Here is a 21511-nt window from a genome sequence, read left to right as displayed (position 1 = left end):
GCTGCACTTTAGATGAAGACGTGAAGCACACACGAAACTCCAGCAATAGATCTTGGAGTTGCCTCTTTTCAACGGAGAAAAGGCTAGAATTGATGTCGACAGCGTGTACGGCATCATCCGGTTCAGTGCTAGGCACAGCTTCCTCTGAAGCAAAACATTCGGCGACTTCGTGCAGATGGTCGACGTAAGCAATGACAGTGCCACGGAACAGGTGTCGATGTTCATTGGAGAAATTGGTGACAAGTACCTCCGTCTCTCTTCCACGAAGGAAACAAAGACCTCTTGCCACAGAAACTCCCAAGGCGAGTGAGAGGGAGACATTAGGCTCAACAACCCGGAGGCCGTGATGTGGCTCGTCACAAGTAACTCTGGCGAGGATGCTGGCGCGTGGTGGCACTGTGAGGCTATCATCGGCGACTCGTAGCGCGGAGTGGGACCCGCGGTACTCATGCTTTTCAGTGGCCAGTTTGGCGGAAAACGTCACCAAGCGGTTCGGTAGATCTATAGTGGCACCGTGCTCACGAAGGAAGTCGATGCCAAGAATAACATCACGACAGCATTCGCGTAGAACGAGAAAAGTCGCAACAAATGTACAGCCTCGCACCGTAACCCGGGCTGTACACATACCCAGTGGTGCAACCACATGTCCGCCTGCCGTACGTATGTCTGGTCCGTTCCAAGGCGTCATCACCTTTTTCAGTGTCCTTGTAAGCCGCCCACTAAGGATAGAATAATCGGCTCCCGTATCAACTAAAGCGGTGACCTCCTTCGTGTCGACAATACTAGGGATGTCCAGGGAGACCCGGCCAAGACCAGGGCCTCTCGACGTCGGTTCGGAGTGAAGTGAACGGTGTGGTGGTGGAAGCTGGACGGCGGTTGGGTGGTCGGCGTCGGGACAATTCAATGTCGACGGCAGGTCGGAGTGAAGGAAGCGGTGCGGCGACGGAAGCTGGGCGGCAGTTGTGTGGTCTGCGTCGGGGCGATTTAAGCGACACGGCGGTGATAACTGGTCGGCGATGCGGACGACGTCACGGCGATCTGGTCTGTGCGGTGAAAACTGGACAGGAATTCGGCGTTCGACGTCGGGGCGAATTGAGCGGTGCGGCGGTGGAAGCTTTACAGCGAATCGGTGTGCGGCGGCCTCGCCCCCAAAGGTCGCCGGAGCTAGTTTTCCCGATGAGGGCTCGAGGAACCATGGCGTCCAGCGGTATACCGTGACCCAGAGGGTGAAGAGCGACGAGGCGAAGGCGAGCGCGACTCGCGACGAGGAGAGTGTGGCAGACTGGCGGGTGACGTACGCTGGCGGGTGACGTACTCGGCGATGTCCTGAGGTCGCTGACCAGGCCGTGGACAAGGGCTGTCGGGGGAAAATCCCCTAAGGCCCATCTGACGATAAGGGCACTGCCGGTACAGGTGACCTGCCTCGCCACAGTGGTAGCAGAGAGGGCGGTTATCTGGAGCGCGCCAGAGATCAGTTTTCCGGGGCGCCTGGCGCCGATCTGCCCAAAGGGGCAGCGGTGCCGCAGCGTGCACAGCGACCTGAGGTTGCGTGTAAGGCGAAGGGGTAGGTAGCAGGGCTGGGCGGCGTGTGACATCAGCATAAGTCATCCGCTCGGTGGGGCCCGGGGGTGGTGGTGGAACGACTGTACTTGTTGGTGGCGTGAGTGCATTCTGGACCTCTTCACGGATGATGCTGGCCAGGGAAGCTGCGCCAGGAGTAAATGATCCATGAACTTTCTGGAGCTCCTCGCGAACCACGGTGCGAATGAGGTCGCGAAGGGAGCTCATATCTGCCCCGGGATTGTAGTCGGTTCGGTCAGACGGCGGTAGTGTGGAGATGGAATTCAGCGGCCGACCGTACTGGCTGCATCGCTGCTGTAGCAGTTTCTCCATGGTCACAGCTTCAGCCAGAAACGCCGCGACGGTGGTGGGCGGGTTCCGCACGAGGCCGGAAAAAAGCTGTTCTTTGACGCCGTGCAACATGTGCCGAACCTTCTTCTCCTCACTCATAGACGGGTCGGCGCGATGGCAAAGACGCATGACGTCTTCAACGTACATTGCAACCCCCTCGTTCTGACGCTGAACTCGAGAGGTCAGGGCACGCTCGGCAATCTCTCGGCGGTCACTGTTGGCGTACGTACCGAGGAGCTGACTTCGGAAGGCCAGCCACGTAGAGAATGTGGCCTCGCGGTTCTCGAACCATGTCCGAGCAGCGTCTTCAAGGCTGAAGTAGACGTTCCGCATTTTCGCAGCGTCGTCCCAGCCGTTAAACGTCGCGACCCTTTCATAGTGAGCTAGCCAGTCCTCGGCGTCTTCAAACTGCTCACCGTGAAATGGTTTAGGGGTACGTGGGGTCTGAAGGATGAGACAGGACGAAGGGGTGGAAGGGACAGTCATGGTACGGGCGGGCGGTGTCGTTGCCACAGCCAGGGTCTCTTCGTCAAGAGGGAAGGCCTCGGGGGACAAGCCTCGGAGCCGTCGGCTGGTACGATGAACCGGAGTGGTCACGAGAGGCGGCCGCGTAGGGTCGTCCGCAGGAGAAGGGATCATCGATGGCACCTCCACCAGTGTCACGACTGAAGTAAGAGGGAGCCGTGAAAGTACAGGTAGCCGAGGACCCGAGAATAAGGTCGGCTTGTAGTTCCGAACACAGAGTCATAGAGTCCAGCACCAGCGCGCCGCTCGTGCCAACCACCGCTTCGTCGTCGTCGGCATCAAACACGGCTGTCGCGCGGCGCTAGGCACGTGGCAATATTATTATGAGTTTATTCAATATAATAGAAATGCGTTTATAAATAGCCCTTGTTGTTATGGGTGGCACGACCTCGAACTCCAATAGCCCGTCCAACTGATTATGCCGCTTTTTCTTGTCCCGTTCATCGCCCTCTTAGTGCAAGTGTCCGGTTTTATGGTCCATTGATGAACATACTTCTTGCGGCAGAATTGGTGGATGTCATAATCTAGCCTTTAGTGCGGGTCGACGCACTTTCTTCATTGTGGTTTAAATCATCTGCATTAATCGGTAATCGGTGCATAAATTCAGGCATTCGTCTTTCGTTTTGACAAGGCCATACAGAATCGTGGTGCGTCATTGTGCGCCACCATGTATCGCACATTATACCGCAAATTGTTTTTCGTGAGCTCGCAGTATAGGGCTGAATGGTGTTTGTAAATATTTCCTGCGTTAGCTGACGGTTATACATTTAGCAGTTGCGGATGCAAGTTGCGCATAGCATTTCTGTGCTAAGTCTCAAGCGGAATCGAACGATGCAGATCCCGCGACCGTGTAGCAGCTTTGGTGCACACATACTTAAACCAGAAACTTCCCCCTCTTCTTCTCCCTCTGTGTAAACTCTGATGAAAGGCAATTGACAGATACAGTTGCAGAAAGCCTTCAAATTCTGGTCCTGGAATATGAACTGAATAATGCATAAAACTTGAGTGCATTGCTAAGAGGACGTGCTTTCAAAAGGCGACCTGATACTTGTTGTGAAAGACATATTGTTAGTATAAAATTGCTTTCATTTATTTACGCTGATCTCAGAGCCCTCCACCTCAACGAAGCAAGGAAAGCGGATGGGCTACGCAGAGGGTAAGTTCGAGATGACGCAAAACACACCTTCACTAAGCGTGACGTCAGAGGTGACGAGTGCAGCTCCGCTGAGCGGAATGCTGCAGGCTGCGATGAAGCTTTCGATGGAGTTGTTTATGTGCATTATAACTCTGTCGCCCTTGCCAACTCCGTGTGACTGAAAACCGGCTGCCGTGGTTCTTAGTCTTTCCAGCAACTGCGAGTAATTGATGGTATATTGTCCGTGTATCTGCGCATTTCAAAGTAAGAAAGAAAGGGTGGTAGCGTTGCATACATTTGAAATCAATGCCAATGAAATACGATTACTGGAGCGGAGAGTATACACACTATCGTGGACTGAGGCGGAAAATTCTGCAAATTATTTCAATAATTCGGTGGTTCAGCAGAGGTTTATAAAATGCTTGAAGGAACAGTGTAGTATCAGTAGACTTCCTAACATGGACTGTCATATATGAGCCCGTATTTACCGGCTAATCAACATTCCACAAATCATACATATAAACAAAGCCCCTGAGTCTCACCCTATTTATCGTCTAAAAATTGGCTGATGAATATGATTCTAGGTATTGCAAGATTTGAGCCCAGCTTTCTAGACATTTAATTTTGCAATATTCTCAGGTAAAGAATTTTGGAGACATGTTTCTGTATAGTGCAGTCTCAGACTATTCTATATTGTCCCCCTTAAATCTCCTTCAACTTGCACTCGATCATTCCCCAGTCCTTTATCCTTAAAAACAAGGCGCTTTCATGTCAGCTGCCGCCGCCAGCTTGTTTTGACGGGCTCGCCTCGAGCGGCGCGTTAGCTACATAGACGAGTTCTCTTTTTTTTTTTTTTTTTAACATAATTCCGCGAAGATATTTTGCGCACTGCTTAAACTTTATCTTTAAAGGCATGATGTGATCGCGTTTAATAGACCCGGTCGGCTGCTGCCTTTTGCGATTTTCGTTAAATCATTATGCTCTAAATTTTAGCCCCTATTTCAGACGCCGTCTATACTATACAGTTGCAGGCTACCATATTATGTGAAGTACCACAAGATATATATAAAGCACCGCTTTAACAGAGCCGTCTGAATGGCCCTGTATGACCTAAGTGCTGCATGTCAAACTCGGAATCTAAGGGTCGCGGTTTCGAGTCCCGTATCAGCATCCCATGTCACAGTTTCCAAGCTGTCAGCTGAACACTCATGGTAACAATCTATGCCACATTCATGCCTGCAATCGATGTGACTTGCCAACTCTTTGATACCAGAGGCATTCTAAATATTGGGGTCTCACGATTCCTGGCCTCCCCCGCTTTCCACCTTACACTTCCACCTTACCCTCTTTCTTCGTTGCCGATCCAACTCTCCACTAATCGCAGTAGCACCGTTCCCAACGCTCGTAATAGCTTGACATGCCTGCACTAACCCTGGTGCAATTAGTGCAGGATACGACAGTGTAAAGAAGTCCACAGGGTTCTAATACTGCCATTCACCGAAATCTTCGAATATTTTGTATGCCCCATGGCCATGCCGGGTTGCAGGACGCCCGGCCAGCAGCATGTTTTGCTAGGGCCAACTGTGGCAGTGCGGATCCCTGGGCCACCCTCTACATAATTATCTGCCGGTTACGCCGACATCTACGACGATAGCGACGTCGACGCCTGGTATCCCCTTTTTACCTGCGTCGCCTCGCTGAGCCGAAGCAGAACCCGAAGCCACTCGACCACCCATTCTCTCCAACTCTCCTCCCTTTCTTCACCTATTGCTAACGCGCAATATCGTTAAAGTCCGTGTTCTGAAGAAATTTCGATGTTGTAATCGAAATACACCGGACGGATTCAAGAAGTTAGAACTCAGCAGGTGGCATGACAGGACACATTTTGGTTCGCTGTTCCCTCTCACATTTTTTTTTTATTTGCGAGCATTTGAGGGCACACACCGTGGAGAACTTTGTGTGCGATATGAAGTCTTATCACGGACTTGCCTCAGGCGAGTGATAATTGTCACGTGACAACCACCGTTTTGTGTGACGGCACCAGAGCAAGTTGCAATAGCTACCAATTCGGGCTTCTCCTTTGAGGTCCAAGGGTCAGACTGTAATCAGGCCTACTGGAATACCAGGACCCCTGTAAGACACGCTAATCCATGGAGGAAGGAAACAATTTAGGAGAGGCCCTTGCCACTCCTAATGCATTGGAGAAAGTGTGGGTGGAAGTGACGTCAAAATTTCAGGTTAGCCAAGTTGGGCCATTACCAACGGCGACGCTATTGCTATGAAAACTCCGGCCACTAGCAACAGCGTTGCTAAGGGCCCTAGGTAGGTAAACGTCGCGGGGAAAGAGAATGCGGAGGGTAAAGGAGGAGGTTATACCCCGGACGTTGCGCGCCGCGACCGCGCAACGTCCGGTCGCGGCGCGGCCGCACCGGCTTCAAAAAAATGACGTCAGGGCCTCTCCTAAGTTCTTTCCTTCCTCCATGCGCTAAACTAAGGACACCTAGGAACCTTTGTGCGCCATGGGTAACGCGGGGTGTTATATTTACATCATTTGGCGTATTAGATGAGGGGTGCTAAGACCTAATGAGCATGTGTGAGAAACATACTCAAATGTTAGTGATTAGCAGAACAGGAAGGTGTATGTACGCAAACGAGGATCCGTAGAAGCAGCAGCAGACGTCATACCCCCGACGAATTTAATCGCTGTGAGGTTTTTTCACTCCTCTCTTTAAATGTGGATATTTCTCTCCCTCTCTATACAATGGTTGTCTAGAAACTGAAGAACATGGCAGATGAAGATTGAGGCCTTGAAATCATGTTAATTCGGATTGGTTAAGTAGGGCTAATATCTGAGCGGGATCAAGTATCGTAGCACTGCGCGTACACGCGTAGTTTGCAGCGGAATAGACTAGGAACCGGAAGGAAAAACAGCGACTAAAACATGAATAATTTTTGACGGTCGTATCTTAGGTCCGACTCTGCCAAACTGACATAACAAATTGTGTATCTACTTTACATGCTGACACTGGCCATTTGAGCGGGCCTTCAGAAGAACTACCGCGCTAACCTAAAGCAAAAAAAAAAAAAAAATCAAATCCAAGATGATCCGATGCGAGTAGCAAAGACCTAAGCAGATCGTAACGGCGCCTTTTCATGCTTTTCCAACAAATCGAGACACGCAAGCGCTATATATGTTTAAAGGGCGATGAAGAATGACGGTTAGTAGTGGGTGGTTGTCAGCCATGTCGCTAAGGGAGTAAAGAGGAAGTTGACAGGGACGTGGCGGAAACTGTATTTCATACTAAGTTTTTAATTCTGAGTCGCTTTTCCATTCCACACGTGCTTTTCTTTTTTCCGGGGAGGCAACGTCTTTGGGGGGGGGGGGGGGGGGAAGTAATATAGTTGAAGCAAAAGAGCAGGTGGAACTTTTCTATGAAGAAATTCGGTCGATAGTTGAAAACGCCTCTCTAAGTTGAAGATAAGTTTTGCTCGCTAGAGGGGGCAATGAATCTATATGGCGGCGGTAGGCAGCACGGCAGTTATATGATCCTACCTAGGCGCTTTCCCTATTTTCATTGCGTTCAAGGATCTCTTTACCCAGAACTGAAATTCGCGCGCAGAACACAACAAAAGATCACGACACAACATGAGCGCTGCTACCAACTAACGTTCTACTGTACATTGAGAGATATGCAACGACCAACGCAAAATCAACCAAGCACACGCCTAGTTGTACCTCTCCGTGCAAAACAGGGCATTATTTGGTTGCAGCACTCATGTTGTGCCTTATTCTTTTGTCCACTTCTGTGCGCTAAAATTGTCTCTGCTGAACGATAACCAACTAGCTCAACTTAAAGTCTTGACGAATTTTTTTACCCCATCGTTTGTTACTGCCTGTAGGTCAAACTCGTTCGAACTGCTGCCTCCATAGTTTTTCAAAAGTCATCCGGCCGCAATCCAGAGATGCATGTAGACGCGGTACGCATGTTTGGCCAAAATACTATTACCTGTCAAGCAGCAACTTTAGTCAATATAGATAAGGCAGGTTGTAATAGGTGCCAGAACGCTATCGGTTGTCACTGGAAGAGCCTGCAGCCCAATATATAAAGCTATAATCCGTCTTTCAAAACGAAGTTATTTGAAAAGATGGCATCGGGAAGAATGCGTTTCAAGAGAGTCCATGGTATAGGTACTAAATTGTTCTAAATACCATTTATTGCAAGGGAAGCTATTCTTTGAAGGAAAAACTGAATAAGTCATGAGCATTCTCAGACATCTCTACCAGCTTGATTGCGTGAGCCGGCTGCTACTCCACTCCTAAAGCCATTAAAACAAAAACGCAGTCTCCCTCATTCCGAAGTTATCTTAAAATAATGTCAGCAGAAGAGCCTTAGTAGGCCTTCTCGAAAGTTGGAAAAGATTAATTTGTATCGCTATATTCAAAGCTCTCGGCGAGAACTTTGCAGGTCGGCAGAGTAAGATGCGTTTTATTTTGCACATGAATAATGCATGCACATTTCGGGAAATTGCGTGTTTCATTTGCGTGTTTCAATCGTAAAACACTTACGATTGCTGTTTTATCCCCATAGATATTCAGCTTTCTGTGAAGGTAGGCGAATAGAGAACAATCAGTCTGATCTTCCAGGTCAGGGTACGGAGAATACACGACGCCGTCTTGTATGTTCGCTCTCATCTGGAAAATAATGGTGACAGCGGTCTCAGTTGCACAAACATTGCCCGAGGCACCGAGTGATATCCGCGGTGCCGCATTTCTTCATAATATTTGCTACCCGCGCTGCCATATATTTTCCTTTTCAAGCACTTGACCCAAACATGAAGGTTCAACGTTTTGTTGTCGGTCATTCAGAGAACGGATTCCCGAAATTTCCTCGCAATGATCTAGCACTCTCGTTCGTGAGAAATGGATATAGTCGCACATGTAACCATGCGAAAGCTAAAACATTATTTGACGTGAATTGCTCCTGCTTTAACCCAGAAAATCTGGCGTTTGCTCATGCGCACATGTCGACGTTGAGTGAAAAAATTGCATAGGTTCAAATATCCTTCAACCTAGCTCTAAGAGTGTTATCCATCAGCTGCAGATGCAGTCGCTGCTATCGCTATTGCTGCTATCACAATGACAGGCTCCTGGAAGCAAGATGTCTTAAATATTTGTTATCCAGCAAAGCAGAAAGCCTAGTGCTGCAGAAAAAGAAAAGAGGGGGAGTGGAAATGAAGACGTGATATAAAGGAATAAAGTGTTCATGGTACCGCATGTTTATGGTTTAACACATGACCTGATAAAGATTAGATACAGACATGGTATCCGAACTATTCCTACGGCTCCCAACAAAGCCAACAGATGTGTGCGTGTGTGAATGAGCAGGAGAAGATGTTAAGATGTCATACAGCACGCCAAATGAGGCAGTTTGAATGTATTCAAGGCAGTGTGCATCGTATTCTCATATTCTGTGGAAAGAAATACACTGGTCAGACCGGGAGATGTCACTAAGAGGATTAGGAAGCACGCCACAGCAATATCGGAGACGCCTGGCACAAAGCTTTGGCAGTTCTGAGAAGACTGTGTTACGAGCAAAGAACAGACAAGCTCAGCTGACCTTCACAACTGAAAAGGAACAAGGAAACGTTGATGTGAGGGATTTAGAAGCTGCGCTGTTGAAATGTTAGGTGAACAATATGTCAGTACGTAGGCCTTCTGTATTCCTATTAAATAAAAAAATGACTTCCATGCTTCACGGCACGACAATGACGTGAAGAAGTTAGCTGCAGGTAGATGAAGCGCAGAAACAATACTTGAATGAAACCACGCTCGTTCCGCATTAAATTGCATTAAAAGAGGGAAGGAGGTGAGCGGGTTGAAATATAGTTCAGATGTCAGAGCATCATCTTCTTTGTCTGTCAGTGTGTTTCTCCTGCGTGGCTGCCTGCCATAATGAGTTTTCTATCATCCTGTACCAACCAGTTCAACGCAATGAAGGCAGCCACATGAGAACATGATGACCTCCTCATCATGCTTGAATCGGTGGTCGACCTCTCAATGACTGAGGAAAGCTGGACTTTGGACGATGTGTGGCTGTTTCCTTGGATAATCGAGCAGTATTCCCATGTTATCTCGAATAATTTCCTTTATTGTTCGACACTGTAAAACGCACACCGCGCATGTAGCAACAGCTGTTTTTTTAAGGTGCCAAAATAGGGTAAAATGCGATATTTTACTATTGCACACGTGAATTATCTCATAGTATTGCTCTGTGAGCTGTGCATAATTTGTAATTGAAATTTGGATGTTTCAGTTGCAAAACATGAATTATGGCCGTGACATTTAGGGGAGTTTAGTTCATATGAGGCGTGGAAAAACTCAAATATATTATATGATGTGTAGTTTTTATTCACAGCATTCGCCAAGCTAGCCTGCTTGCCAAGCCAAAATGAATATTTTTATGTGAGCGGTTTTTTCCAGTTTATGAAAGTCAATATCTAATCTGCATTGATGTCAAAATCATTGTTCACTTGTTCATACCGGCCAAGCACGTGAGGGAGATATCAGCTGCAAATTTAATAATGGCCAAAGATGAGTACCATGTTATGATTATATACTCATATGTCCTATCACCGTTATTGAGCAGGGAAAGCAAATCTAAATTTAGGTGGTTCCTTTCTGCGATTGATTAGCTTTTATGTGACGACCGCCTTTCTCGAGATACAGGTGAGCGAAAAAGGCGCCCGTATTCAATTTTCAACATTACATGCCAATACATATAATATTAGCTCCTTGTTTCAGCTGTAGCATCATGTGCTTCAGACTAAAAACATCGTTACGCATAACGTCTTTGTTGCCACAACCACTTAGTATACTTGTACCCCACCGGTTTTTAAGGCGATAGCCTTTAATGGCTCATGCTGTCGTGGAAAAAGTGTGTCCCGCTTTTGGAGCATTCTGATTGGCCGAGGCAAGATGCGTCCCTGCCATCTGCAATTCCACATTTGAACGCGCGCCAAGGAACGCCACGCGACAGGAACGATGGTGTAACATCCAAAAACGCCGGAAAAAAGTGTGATAGATACTGCGCCTTTCCTCTCCTGTAAAACAATTGTAATTATGGCGAAAACCTTTAATGGCTCATACTGTCGTGGACAAAGTGTGTCCCGCTTTTGCGGCGGCTGTCGCGTGACGTTCCTTGGCGCGCGTTCAAGTGTAGGATCGCAGATGGCAGAAACGCTAGACAAGATGAGACTTCTGAAAGACGCAGTATCTGTCGCACTTTCTCTGACAAGTGTGCGTTTGGATGGTACACCATCACTCCTGTCGCGTGGCGTTCCTTGGCGCGCGTTCAAGTGTGGCATTGCTGATGACAGGAACGCTAGACAAGATGAGAATAATAATAATAATAATTGGTTCACAGGAAGGGGTGGGCGCAGTATCTGTCACACTTGCTCTGTGAACACCTGAACCGCGCCGTAAGGGAAGGGATGAGGGTTGGCTGAGGGTGGGAGTGAAAGTGGAAAGAGCTAAAGGGGAGCCGTAGTGGAAGGCTACGGAGTAATTTCGACCACCCGGGGACCTTTAACGTGCGCTGACATCGCACAGCACACGGACGCCACTTCGTTCGCCTCCATCGAAACGCAGCCGCAGTGGTCGGGATCGAACCCGAACCCAAATGCGCAAGCCGGGAACTCCGGGCAGTAGTCGGGCGTCTTACCACTGCACCACCCCGGCGGGGCAGACAAGATGAGACTTCTCAGGCTTTCGCCTTTCACTACTTTAGCCGCTAAAGTCCATCGTAATTTTAAAGCGGTAGCGTTAAAGGCCCCGTGTCGCAGAAACGTCGGTGTCGTCGTCGGCGGCCGTCGTCGTCCCGCGTCGTCCGGCGTTGACCGTGAGCGAAAAATCCCAGAAGCATTAATAAATAGAAATGAGTAGGAAAAATCGCCGACCTGAGGAATCGAACGTGTGCCTCCGGGGTGCGAGACGAGCACGCTAACCACTCGGCCACGCCAGCTTTTTTTTCCTTTATTGCCTGACTTTGGCAGGGACCACAATACACAAAACCACTTACAGGGCACAATGGGCAATCATTTATACAACAATCAGCCAGGTGAGTTGTGGAGTCGTCATGCTAAAATTATCTTAGGGTCACTAATGGCTCCAATCTTCCGAGCCACTCGGGAGCTTCAGCAGCAAGTTTCTGAATTTCAATATATCTATTCATGCATTCCCGAAAATAGATCCGTGCTGGCCGTACGTCAAGATCGCAATGGTATCCTGCCATTCTCGAGCGCCAAATACAGTGGAGGGCCATTGCATAATAAGGTCAAATGGCACCCCATCCTCATTCTCTACTAACAAGTACCTAATACCATGCGAGTCTAATGGAAATTCCTTTTTTAAAGTCCTTTGTAAAATATCCCAAAAGTATACCCTTTCCCGACAATGTAGGAAAACGTTGTCTATAGTTTCTAGCTGTTTACAAATTAAGCAATGCGAACCCCGAGGTAAAAATAACTTCTTATAGCGCTCGTCCTGTCCGTTCTTCTCCTCCGTGCACGTCTTTTGCGCTGTTTTTCTATCATGTCACCATACCAACTCGCCCAGATGTCTCTTCTTTTATAACTTCTTCCCTTCCAAGAACTTCTTTACTGGCAGTGTTTCCGTGTGTAACTTAAAGAAAAAAGTTTTTGCATTTGACGGAACCTGCATCGCCTTCCCCCGCTTAAGTACGTCGCGTCCTGGCCCTCCACTGTATAAGGCACTGTACATTGGTATGGGAAGAACTACGTCACACAAATACTTGTACAGCTTCTTCCTGCTAACACAAGATAAATATTCATAAGAAAATAGAACAGACAGGAATCGCACACTCGCGATAATTTCTCTAAAATAACCAAAAATGCGTCCCGATACACTTGCGGTCGAGACAAAGTCCGGCAGTGCATTTCCAAGCCTTAATTGGCACACAGCACGCAAAAATGAATCTTTTACATCCCGAACAAAAAGAAATCTGCTGACGATCTGTCGTAGAAATAAATGCCCCAAACCCAGTCCACCGTCCTTCACCCGCCTCAACGAACTGGTCCGGCTACAACGATGATGATGATGATGTTGGATTTTATTGGCGCAAGGGTGCCTCAGGCCAAAGAGCGCCAAACTCAATGTTAACGGTGTACTCAAGTTTGCATAATGTGATAGTTGTAATGTTTCATGAAGGAATAAAAAACAGTGGTGTATAGGGCCTAAAAATGCATTTGCTCTGTAAATCACTAAAAACAGTGGTGTATACGGCCTAAAATTAATTTGCGATGAATAATGAGCTGGGAAAAAATTTAAGAAAGTATATGTAGATGCTTTAAAAGATCTCATCAGTCCTCTCAAGGAGGGACGGGCTGAGACCCACGTCGATAAAAAATTCCATGTAAAAAACCTACTTCTGATAAAAATTTGAGCACCTGATTCAAAGGAAATATTGGATTGTCACCAATAAAAATGGATGGATGTGTAAGTATTTGAAGAGTGTACAAGGAGGGAAAATGACGTCTTCTTTCTGGTTCCAGTTGCGCACATATAATTAAAACATGAATTACAGTGAGCCGATCACCACATCTCAAACAGTGCGGTGCAGGAGAGTTGGTTAAAAGATATGTATGCGTTGTGTATGTGTGACTAATTCTGAGTCTACACAGAGCTACTTCTTTAAATCTGTGTTGTTTTTTTGTGGTGTACCTGCCTATGCTTGGCTTTATGGTGTGTAGTTTATTTTTTGTTGCTGTGTCCTATTCCTCTTGCCATTGTTGCCGAATGTGTGGCTTTGAGGTCATGATAAGTTATCTTATCAATGTCTGTGTCATTTCGAAGGGCAGCTGACGCAGCAAGCCTATCAGCTGCTTCGTTACCGGGTATACAGCGGTGGCCTGGCACCCAACACAGTGTAATTTTAATTTCTAGTTTATGGGCAAACATAAGGGTATTATAAAGAGAGCTCAGGACGGGGTTCTTGTTATGCCATTTCTAAAAAGATAGGGACGTTAAAACACTGAGGGAGTCTGTGTAGATGATCGACGTCTGTATTTTATTTTCTATAATGTGTCTCACAGCTAAAAGGATACCATGGCATTCAGCGGTAAATATACTAGTATGTCTGTTCAGGGTTTTTGACTGTGAAAACTGTGGTCCATGTGCTGTACAGGAGACTTGAGCAGACTTCGAAGCATCAGTGTAATATTCATCACAAGTGTACTTCTCCTGAAGTGACATGAAGTGCTGCTGTATGGCAGTAGGGGATGCATGTTTGCCCACTTCAAGAAACGACAGGTCACAATTAACAGTGTGCATTTCCCAAGGAGGAATTAAGTTTTTTATGGTAGTTGTATGAAGACTGGTAACTGAAACGTCCAGATGTTCAATATGAGTGGCAACTGTGATTGAGTATGGTGGTGTCAGAGATGGTTTTCTTGAGAAAAGTGCAGTGCTAGTTTTGTCAAGCAGGAGCCGGCGACATGGATGATCTAGTTGGCATGGAACTTTCATAACATAAGTTACACAGGTAAATTCTCTTCTTCGTTGCAGTGACCATCGGTTCGCCTCGACATAAAGGCTAGCAATTTGGCTAGTTCGAAAAGCACCCGTGGCGAGGCGAAGGCCGAGGTGGTGCACGGGATCAAGCAATTTCAGAGCAGAGGATGATGCGGACCCATAGACCATCGAGCCATAGTCAATGCGTGATAGAACTACACTATTCAGAAGGCTCAGAAGGCAGTCGCGGTCTGTGCCTTATGAAAGGTGAGAAAGAATTTTTAGCAGATTCATTGCTTTGAGACACTACAGTCGCAGCTGTTTTGTGTGGGCAATGAAGGAAAGTTTTATTAAAAACTACGCCAAGAAATTTATGTTCCTTTTTAAGGGCTAGGCTCTGACCATTCAATGTAATGTTGGGGTCGGGTCTGACGCCACGCTGCTTAGAGAATAGTACACAAACACTTTTTTCAGAGTTAAATTTAAACCCATTGTCATCAGCCCACCTGGAAAATTTGTTAACACCTAGCTGAATCTGTCGTTCACAGATGGCCAAGTAGCAAGATTTGAAACTTATCTGGATGTCATCAACATATAGAGAGCAAGAAATGGTTTTTGGCAACACACTTTTTAAAGAGTTCATTTTGACTATGAAAAGTGTGCAACTGAGAACACCACCTTGAGGGACACCATTTTCCTGTATGTACTGCTTTGAGTACGCACAACACGAACTTTGAAGGATCGTTTAGACAAGTAACTTCGTATTGTATTCAACATGTTCCCTGTGATACCAAGAGAGGAGAGCTCGCGGATGATATCATAGCGCCAAGTGGTATATTCTTTTTCAAGATCGAAAAAGACAGATAAACAATGCTGCTTGTGTGTAAAAGCATCCCTTGCATATGACTCAAATGCAATGAGCTGATCAGCTGTTGACCGCCCAGCTCTAAAACCAGCTTGGTTTTGATGAAGAAGACCATTGTATTCAAGGAAATGTAGAAGGCGGCGATTTATCATTTTTTCAAAAAGCTTGCATAAGCAGCTGGTTAGAGCAATGGGCCGATAACTGGCAGCAAGAGTGGGTTCTTTTCCGGGTTTTAATATCGGGATAATGATCGCTTCCTTCCATGCTTTAGGAAAGCGTCCTGTGGCCCATATTTTATTATACAGGCAGAGTAGGGTGTCAAGCGTGTCCGTATGCAGGTGTTTGAGCATTCCATATGTGATCCTGTCAGGACCTGGTGCTGTATTCCCACATGTGCCAAGTGCAATCTTCAGCTCCTGCATGGTGAAAGGGCTATTGTACCCTCCTGTGCACGGTCTTTTATCACATATAGGCTTCCTCTCCTCAGTTACCTTGTGCCGCAAAAAGAAATCTGTATAGTGCGCTGAGCTCAATACATATCCGAAGTGTTGCCCTAGTGTGTCTGCATGGTGTTCAAGAGAGTCACCACTGGTGCTGACAAGGGGCGTTGGGATTGTGCTATATCCTTTGAGTGCTCTTATTCTGTTGTATACTTTGTGAGCATCACAATAAGAGTTCACAGAAGAAAGGAATGATGACCAGTTTTCTCGCTTGGAGATGCGTTGAACACGTTTGCCATTTGCCTTTGCACGCTTAAATCCTATTAGGTTTTCAGCCGTGGGGTATCGGCGTAACTTCGACCATGCCTTGTTTTGCGTTTCACGGGCAGTCTTACATTCTGCATTCCACCACGGCCTTCGTTTGTTTCGTGGCTTACTTGATGTGTGTGGGATGTGTTTTTCTGCAGCATCTATAATGTGCAGCGTGATCAAGAGTTGAGATTCGTCAACGCCTAAGGCAGTAACTGGTGAACAGGGCAGAGCTGAGTGTTCCCTGAACATCTCCCAGTTGGCCGCATATTCTTTAAATTTCCTGGGACTAGATGCATTTACATTTTTATTGCCTTGTACTTCACAGAGATGGAAAAATGGTCACTTCCATATAGATTGCCAATAACAACCCACTCTGTAGCTGCCAAGAGCATCGGAGAGCCAATGGCTAAATCAATGGCTGTGTACGTATCATGAGCTGAGCTGTAGTATGTTGGCTGTTTTGAGTTGAGTAAACATGATCCTGAGGACAACAAAAACTTTTCAATTAGTGCACCTCGGAAGTCCGTTCTTGTACATCCCCATAATGGGTGGTGGGCATTAAAGTCTCCGACCAGCAGCCATGGTTCTGGGAGTTGGTCAATCAGCTTTTCAAAATGTTTGTTGCATAGTCTATGATCTGGCGGAATATACAGCGAACATACAGTTGTTATTTTACCGAATATTAAAGCTTGTATTGCCACTGCCTCTAAGTCTGTAATAAGCGAGATGTTTCGACAAGCGATTGACTTTTGTGTTACAATGGCAACGCCACCGGAGGGGTGAGTACTGCCTTGCCTATCTTTCCTGAATACGCGATACTGCTTGAGAAAACTTGTGTCTGTTGGTTTCAGATGCGTTTCTTGCAGACAAACTATGTTTGGTTGGTGTTCGGCGAGGATTTCATATACGTCATCCAGATTTTTCAGAAGTCCTCGACAGTTCCAATAAATGATGCTCTCGGCAGCCATTTTGGTAGGTGTGGTAAGAATATAGAGTAGGGTTAAGATTCGCCACCCTTATCACGGGGGGTTAACTGGTGTGTGTTTATTTTTATCTGAGGCGGTCTAGCAGGTCCCGCCTCTCATTGGCGGACTCCCTAGGCGCCGCTGACGCTGCGGAGTTCATGCTCACCTCCATCGCCTCTGGTGAAGGCATGGAGGCAGGAGGTTTTTCAACAGGAACCAAGTCCCTCTCAGATGTCTTTGTCCCGGACGTCTGGGGGAAAGTGACCTCCGGGATTGCAAAGATTGGTGCAGCCGGTGGCTGCTTAGTGATGAGCCGTGGTGGGAGCACGTCAGCAGCATTGCACTGCGTGCCCACCGTTAGTAGACGCGGCCTGGCCCCTCTGCGGGCTGCGTCGGCATAGGAAGCGGAGGAAAGCATTCTGTGCTTTTTTCGCGCCTCTCCGTATGTTTTCTTCTCGGTTACCTTTATATTGATTACTTCATTTTCGGCCTGAAAGGCTGCACAGGATCGCGAGTATGCAGGGTGGGTGCCCTCACAGTTCACACATTTGTAGTCAGTTGCACTGCATTTATCGGTTGCATGGTCATGTGCGCTGCATTTTGAACATGTAAGGCGTCCTCGACTTGTCTGGCTACCATGCCCGTACCGCTGACACTTGAAGCACCTGCACGGGCTTGGTATGTACGGGCTAACATTGCATCGGATGAATTCCACATTGATAAATTCAGGAAGTGTGCTCCGGTTAAAGGTGAGAACAATATGTTTCGTTTTTATTTCTTCATTCTTTCGCCTGATTGTTATTCTTCGTACTGCTGTTACACCTTGCTTCTGTAGGCCCTCAAAGAGATCTGATTCTGTTTCGTTTAGGAGGTCTCGCTCAGAAACCACTCCCTGGCAGCTGTTAAGACTTCGGTGGGGTGATACTTGAACATCAAGGTGAGCAAATGTTTTTGTTGTGAGGAGGTCGTCAGACTGACTTTTGTCTGATACCTCTATTAGCAGGTCACCAGATCCTAGTTTTTTCGCTTTATAGTTTGCCCCAATGATGGCCTTCAGAGAGTTGGCAATCAGGAAGACTGACAGTTCATTTACTGGCTTAGATTCGGTTATAGAGCTCAAGACAAGGTATTTTGGAAGCTTCTCAGTTGGTGTCGTGATTTTTTGCGTCACTTTGGTGCGACTCCTTTTCGGGGGTCGATCAAGTTTTTTTAATGGTAATGTTTCCATGCAGTATGGATAGTTTAAGGGGTCCTAATATCCCTACTGAAAAATCCTGTATAAAATTCATACAGGAAATCGTATACAGGCTTACTGTACAGGATCTGGGATACAGGATTGGGGGCTATTTCAGCAAATTCCTGTACTGCCCTGGAAAGTCCGGAATGAAACCGCGCGGAGCTCTGATACGGGAATGGCCTGTATGGTTGATGGCCCTCGTTTCCGGAAAGAAACGCGTCGCCAGGGTGGAAAAAGCATGCAACAATATAAAATAAAACGACTACATTTAAAATATATAAAATTAAAAAAAAAACGAAACTTTAGTACCGAATGTGGAATCGAACCTCGATCCTTATGGTCTTCAGACGGCCACCTTAACCACTACTCTACGCCGGCTTATGGCTACAGTGGTTATTATTTAGTATATGTAGCTATTTTTGCTCTTTCGTACTTGTATATTTTCCTTGGCAGTAGAATTTGTGGCCGGAATTCACCGATCGCCCTTTAAACACGCTGAATCTATTTGCAGGATATCACGAGGGTTCACAAATGTGGCGTATCTTTATAATGCGTCGCTTTATTGAAGGCAAACCTCGATATATCATAATTTACTAGTGCTGATGTGTTTTTCATCGTCTACGAACGCTTGTAAGTTTTCCTACATAGAGATATCCGCTGCACTAATACTTGTAATAATGGGCGTTTTAGCTTCACGTGCTACCAGCGGAGCATCGATGCCAATGAATACACTTCCGACTGAGCGGTTTCAATATGTAAACATTCGAGAACGCGTCGCGCGGTGTGCGGCTATCTGCGCATCTTTCGACGGTCAGCGATGTTTGTTTATTTTTTCTCGAACTGTTTTTTGTCGTCGCTAGCGAAACGATACGTTCGTGCTTCTACTTTCGTGTTGTAGGCGGCAGATCGTCAGTCGCAGATATGAAGACGCACTGCAAGATCGTACGAGCTGCAGCGACTGTTGTACGCGCAAAAGCGACGCGACGCGCGTATATGCTTGCTAGCGCACACTTCGACGGCTTCGCATTTTCGAGGTATTTGGGAAACGAAGCGCGCCCTTTATATACAGAACAGTTGTATAACATGTTTGGTATCATGCTTATTTAGTGCGCTGGCGTGTCCGGCATGGTCATTCTGCTTGAGCTTCGTGGATAGGCCCGGCTTCTGTTCAGAAGCGGAATACTCTGCCCGGTATCAGTTCCAGAAATGACGCGTTCGTCCGGTTTCCGGTTAATTGATACAGGCTGAATAATACATAACACTACTACATTTGAAGAAGAAAAAAAAGAAAAGAAGAAAAGAAAAAGAAACAAACAGGAAATAGAAAAGAAAGAAAATATTACATGTTATTCGAACTTCGGTCTTTTAGGCCGGCAAGCACGCACTTTAACCACTACACCACGGCAGGACACGGTGATGGTGGTTATATATCTACTTATGTAGTCGAGATTGCTCTTTTGTACTTTGTGTATTTTTGTAGGGTGTAGAATTTGTGGTCGTAATTGAACGATCGCCCTTTAAACACGCTGCATCTTTTTCCTGCCTATCACGAAGGGTTATCCGTATCCCACATCTTTACAATGTATCGCTTTCTTGCAGACAAACCTCCGAATGTCACAATTTACTAGTGCTTATGTGTTTTGTCATCGTCTTCGAACGCATGCAATTTTTGCTAGATATAGATGTATGCGGTGCACCAACACTTGTAATACTGCTTGTTTTAGCTTCACCTGCTGCCAGCGGAGCCGCGACGTCAATGAATTTACTTCTGACCAAGTGTTTTGCATGCGTAAACACTCGAGGAAGCGACTCCCGATATTTGGCTGACCTGTGCATATTTCGATGGTCAGCGATGTATCATTTATTCTCGAGCGTATTTTATCCGCGCTAACGAAACGCTACGTTCTTGCTTGCACTTTCGCGTTGAAGGTGGCAGATCTTCAGTCGCAGATTATGAAAATGCACAGCAAGATCGTACAAGCTGCAGCGACTGTTGCACACGCAAAAACAAAACGCGATGCATGTATGTACTTGCTAGCGCACACATCCACGGCTTCATATCTTCTAGGTATGTACGAAACAACGCGTACTCCACATATACAGAAAAGTTTTAACGTATATTATGGTTTCATGCTTATTTAGCGTGAAGGCATATTCCGACGTGGTCATCCTGGCTGAACTTCACGATCCGCCCGAGTTGTACTGAGAAGCGGAAATACTCTGTCCCGTATCAATTTCATTCATGTCGGATCTGTGCGGTTTCTGTTAAACCGGACATGACCTGTCCTGTATATGAGCTCAACACAGGACTGGTCCGCCCTGTTTCATATCCATACCGGACTGGGATGTCGTGTATAAGATGCATACGAGAAATGGTCTGCCCTGTATTAACTCGATACCGGATTGGATCGTCCGTATTGAGATTCATACCGGACATGACCTGTCCGATATAAACCCGTTTAAGGTTCATACAGGACTGGTCCGCCCTGTTTCACATCAATACCGGATTGGGATGTCATGTATAAGTTGCATACCGGAAATGGTCTGCCCTGTATTATCTCTATACAGGACTGGACCGTCCGGATTGAGATTCATACCGGACATGACCTGTCCGATATAAACCCGTTTAAGCTTCATACAGAACTGGTCACAACGGTATCAAATTTATACGGGATAATACAGGACCGGTTCAAACCCGTTTGGCGCGATACGGGATTTTTCACTAGGGATATGTCGCCTCTGGTTCACCCTTATACGCAGAGGAAGGTCCCAGAGCCCCTCGCCTGGTGGACAGGCGAGGAGCCCATCGGCCGAGGCTCGACCATGGCCTCGAACGCCACCGTTCAAGGTTTATTCCCTCTACCTCTCAACCTATCGCCACGGTACGGATTACAGCTTCGGTATGGGGGCTCAGGGTCCGTGGTGGCACCAAGCCCCAACACCTAGTTTACACAAGGTGCCCTTGCGGGGGTCCGGCTACATCGTTCCCATTCTGCTGCCCACACAAAAATGGCAAATATTCGGTGCAGTCTCTGTACGTTCATCCTTGCACAATGCAACACTTGCATCACGTACCACAGCTTCGACATAAAAATCATATTGCACACTGTGGCCCTGGCGAAAACTGGCAATTGTTGCCCTTTCCCCCCCTCCACCTTTTCCCGCGTGGCTTGTCTGTGCCCTCCAGTACGATTCGTTATCGTGATAACTATCTAGTGGGACGCCCAAGTACTTTACTGGTGCTGTCACCCAAGACATGTTTGAGAACTTCTCGGGCGTCGTTGGCCATTCTCCGTGCCAAAGCCCCAGGGACTTTGACCAATTAACTTTACTGCCGGAAGCCTTTGTGAATATTTTACAGACCACACGGTCTTGATTACCCCTTCGCGATTCACTGCGAATACAGCCACATCGTCCGCATATACCAGCAGCTTAACTTCTGCGGCTTGCAATTGGAAGCCACGAGTTTTGTCGTTTTCCATGATATTTAAACACAATGTCTCGATATAAATGCAGAATAGCAGAGGGCTAAGGGGACAACCCAGGCGCACCCATCGCTGCACGTTTATGGGGGCCCCTAAACTCATATTTAC

At 46.9% G+C, this 21511-nt stretch overlaps 1 protein-coding gene across 1 annotated transcript in view; it reads right to left on the bottom strand.

Moving 5' to 3' along the window:
- Positions 1 to 21207, bottom strand: part of LOC146208442 (uncharacterized) — a 42651-nt gene extending 21444 nt beyond the window's left edge. Inside the window, exons 1-4 of the mRNA XM_084578553.1 lie at positions 21156 to 21207; positions 9635 to 9672; positions 8139 to 8264; positions 3620 to 3821 (exon numbers count right to left, since the gene is read on the bottom strand). Of these exons, the coding sequence (XP_084434679.1) occupies positions 3620 to 3821; positions 8139 to 8264; positions 9635 to 9672; positions 21156 to 21207 (418 nt within the window). The remainder of the gene's footprint in view (positions 1 to 3619; positions 3822 to 8138; positions 8265 to 9634; positions 9673 to 21155) is intronic.
- Positions 21208 to 21511: the final 304 nt, after the last annotated feature.

The sequence above is a fragment of the Amblyomma maculatum genome, chromosome 1 (genome assembly GCF_055883805.1).
Source record: "Amblyomma maculatum isolate TAMU_Amacu chromosome 1, ASM5588380v1, whole genome shotgun sequence".
In the NCBI taxonomy this organism is placed as follows: Eukaryota; Metazoa; Arthropoda; class Arachnida; order Ixodida; family Ixodidae; genus Amblyomma; species Amblyomma maculatum.
Note: the sequence above shows the minus strand (reverse complement) of the source record. Positions and strands in the feature narration are given on the sequence as shown.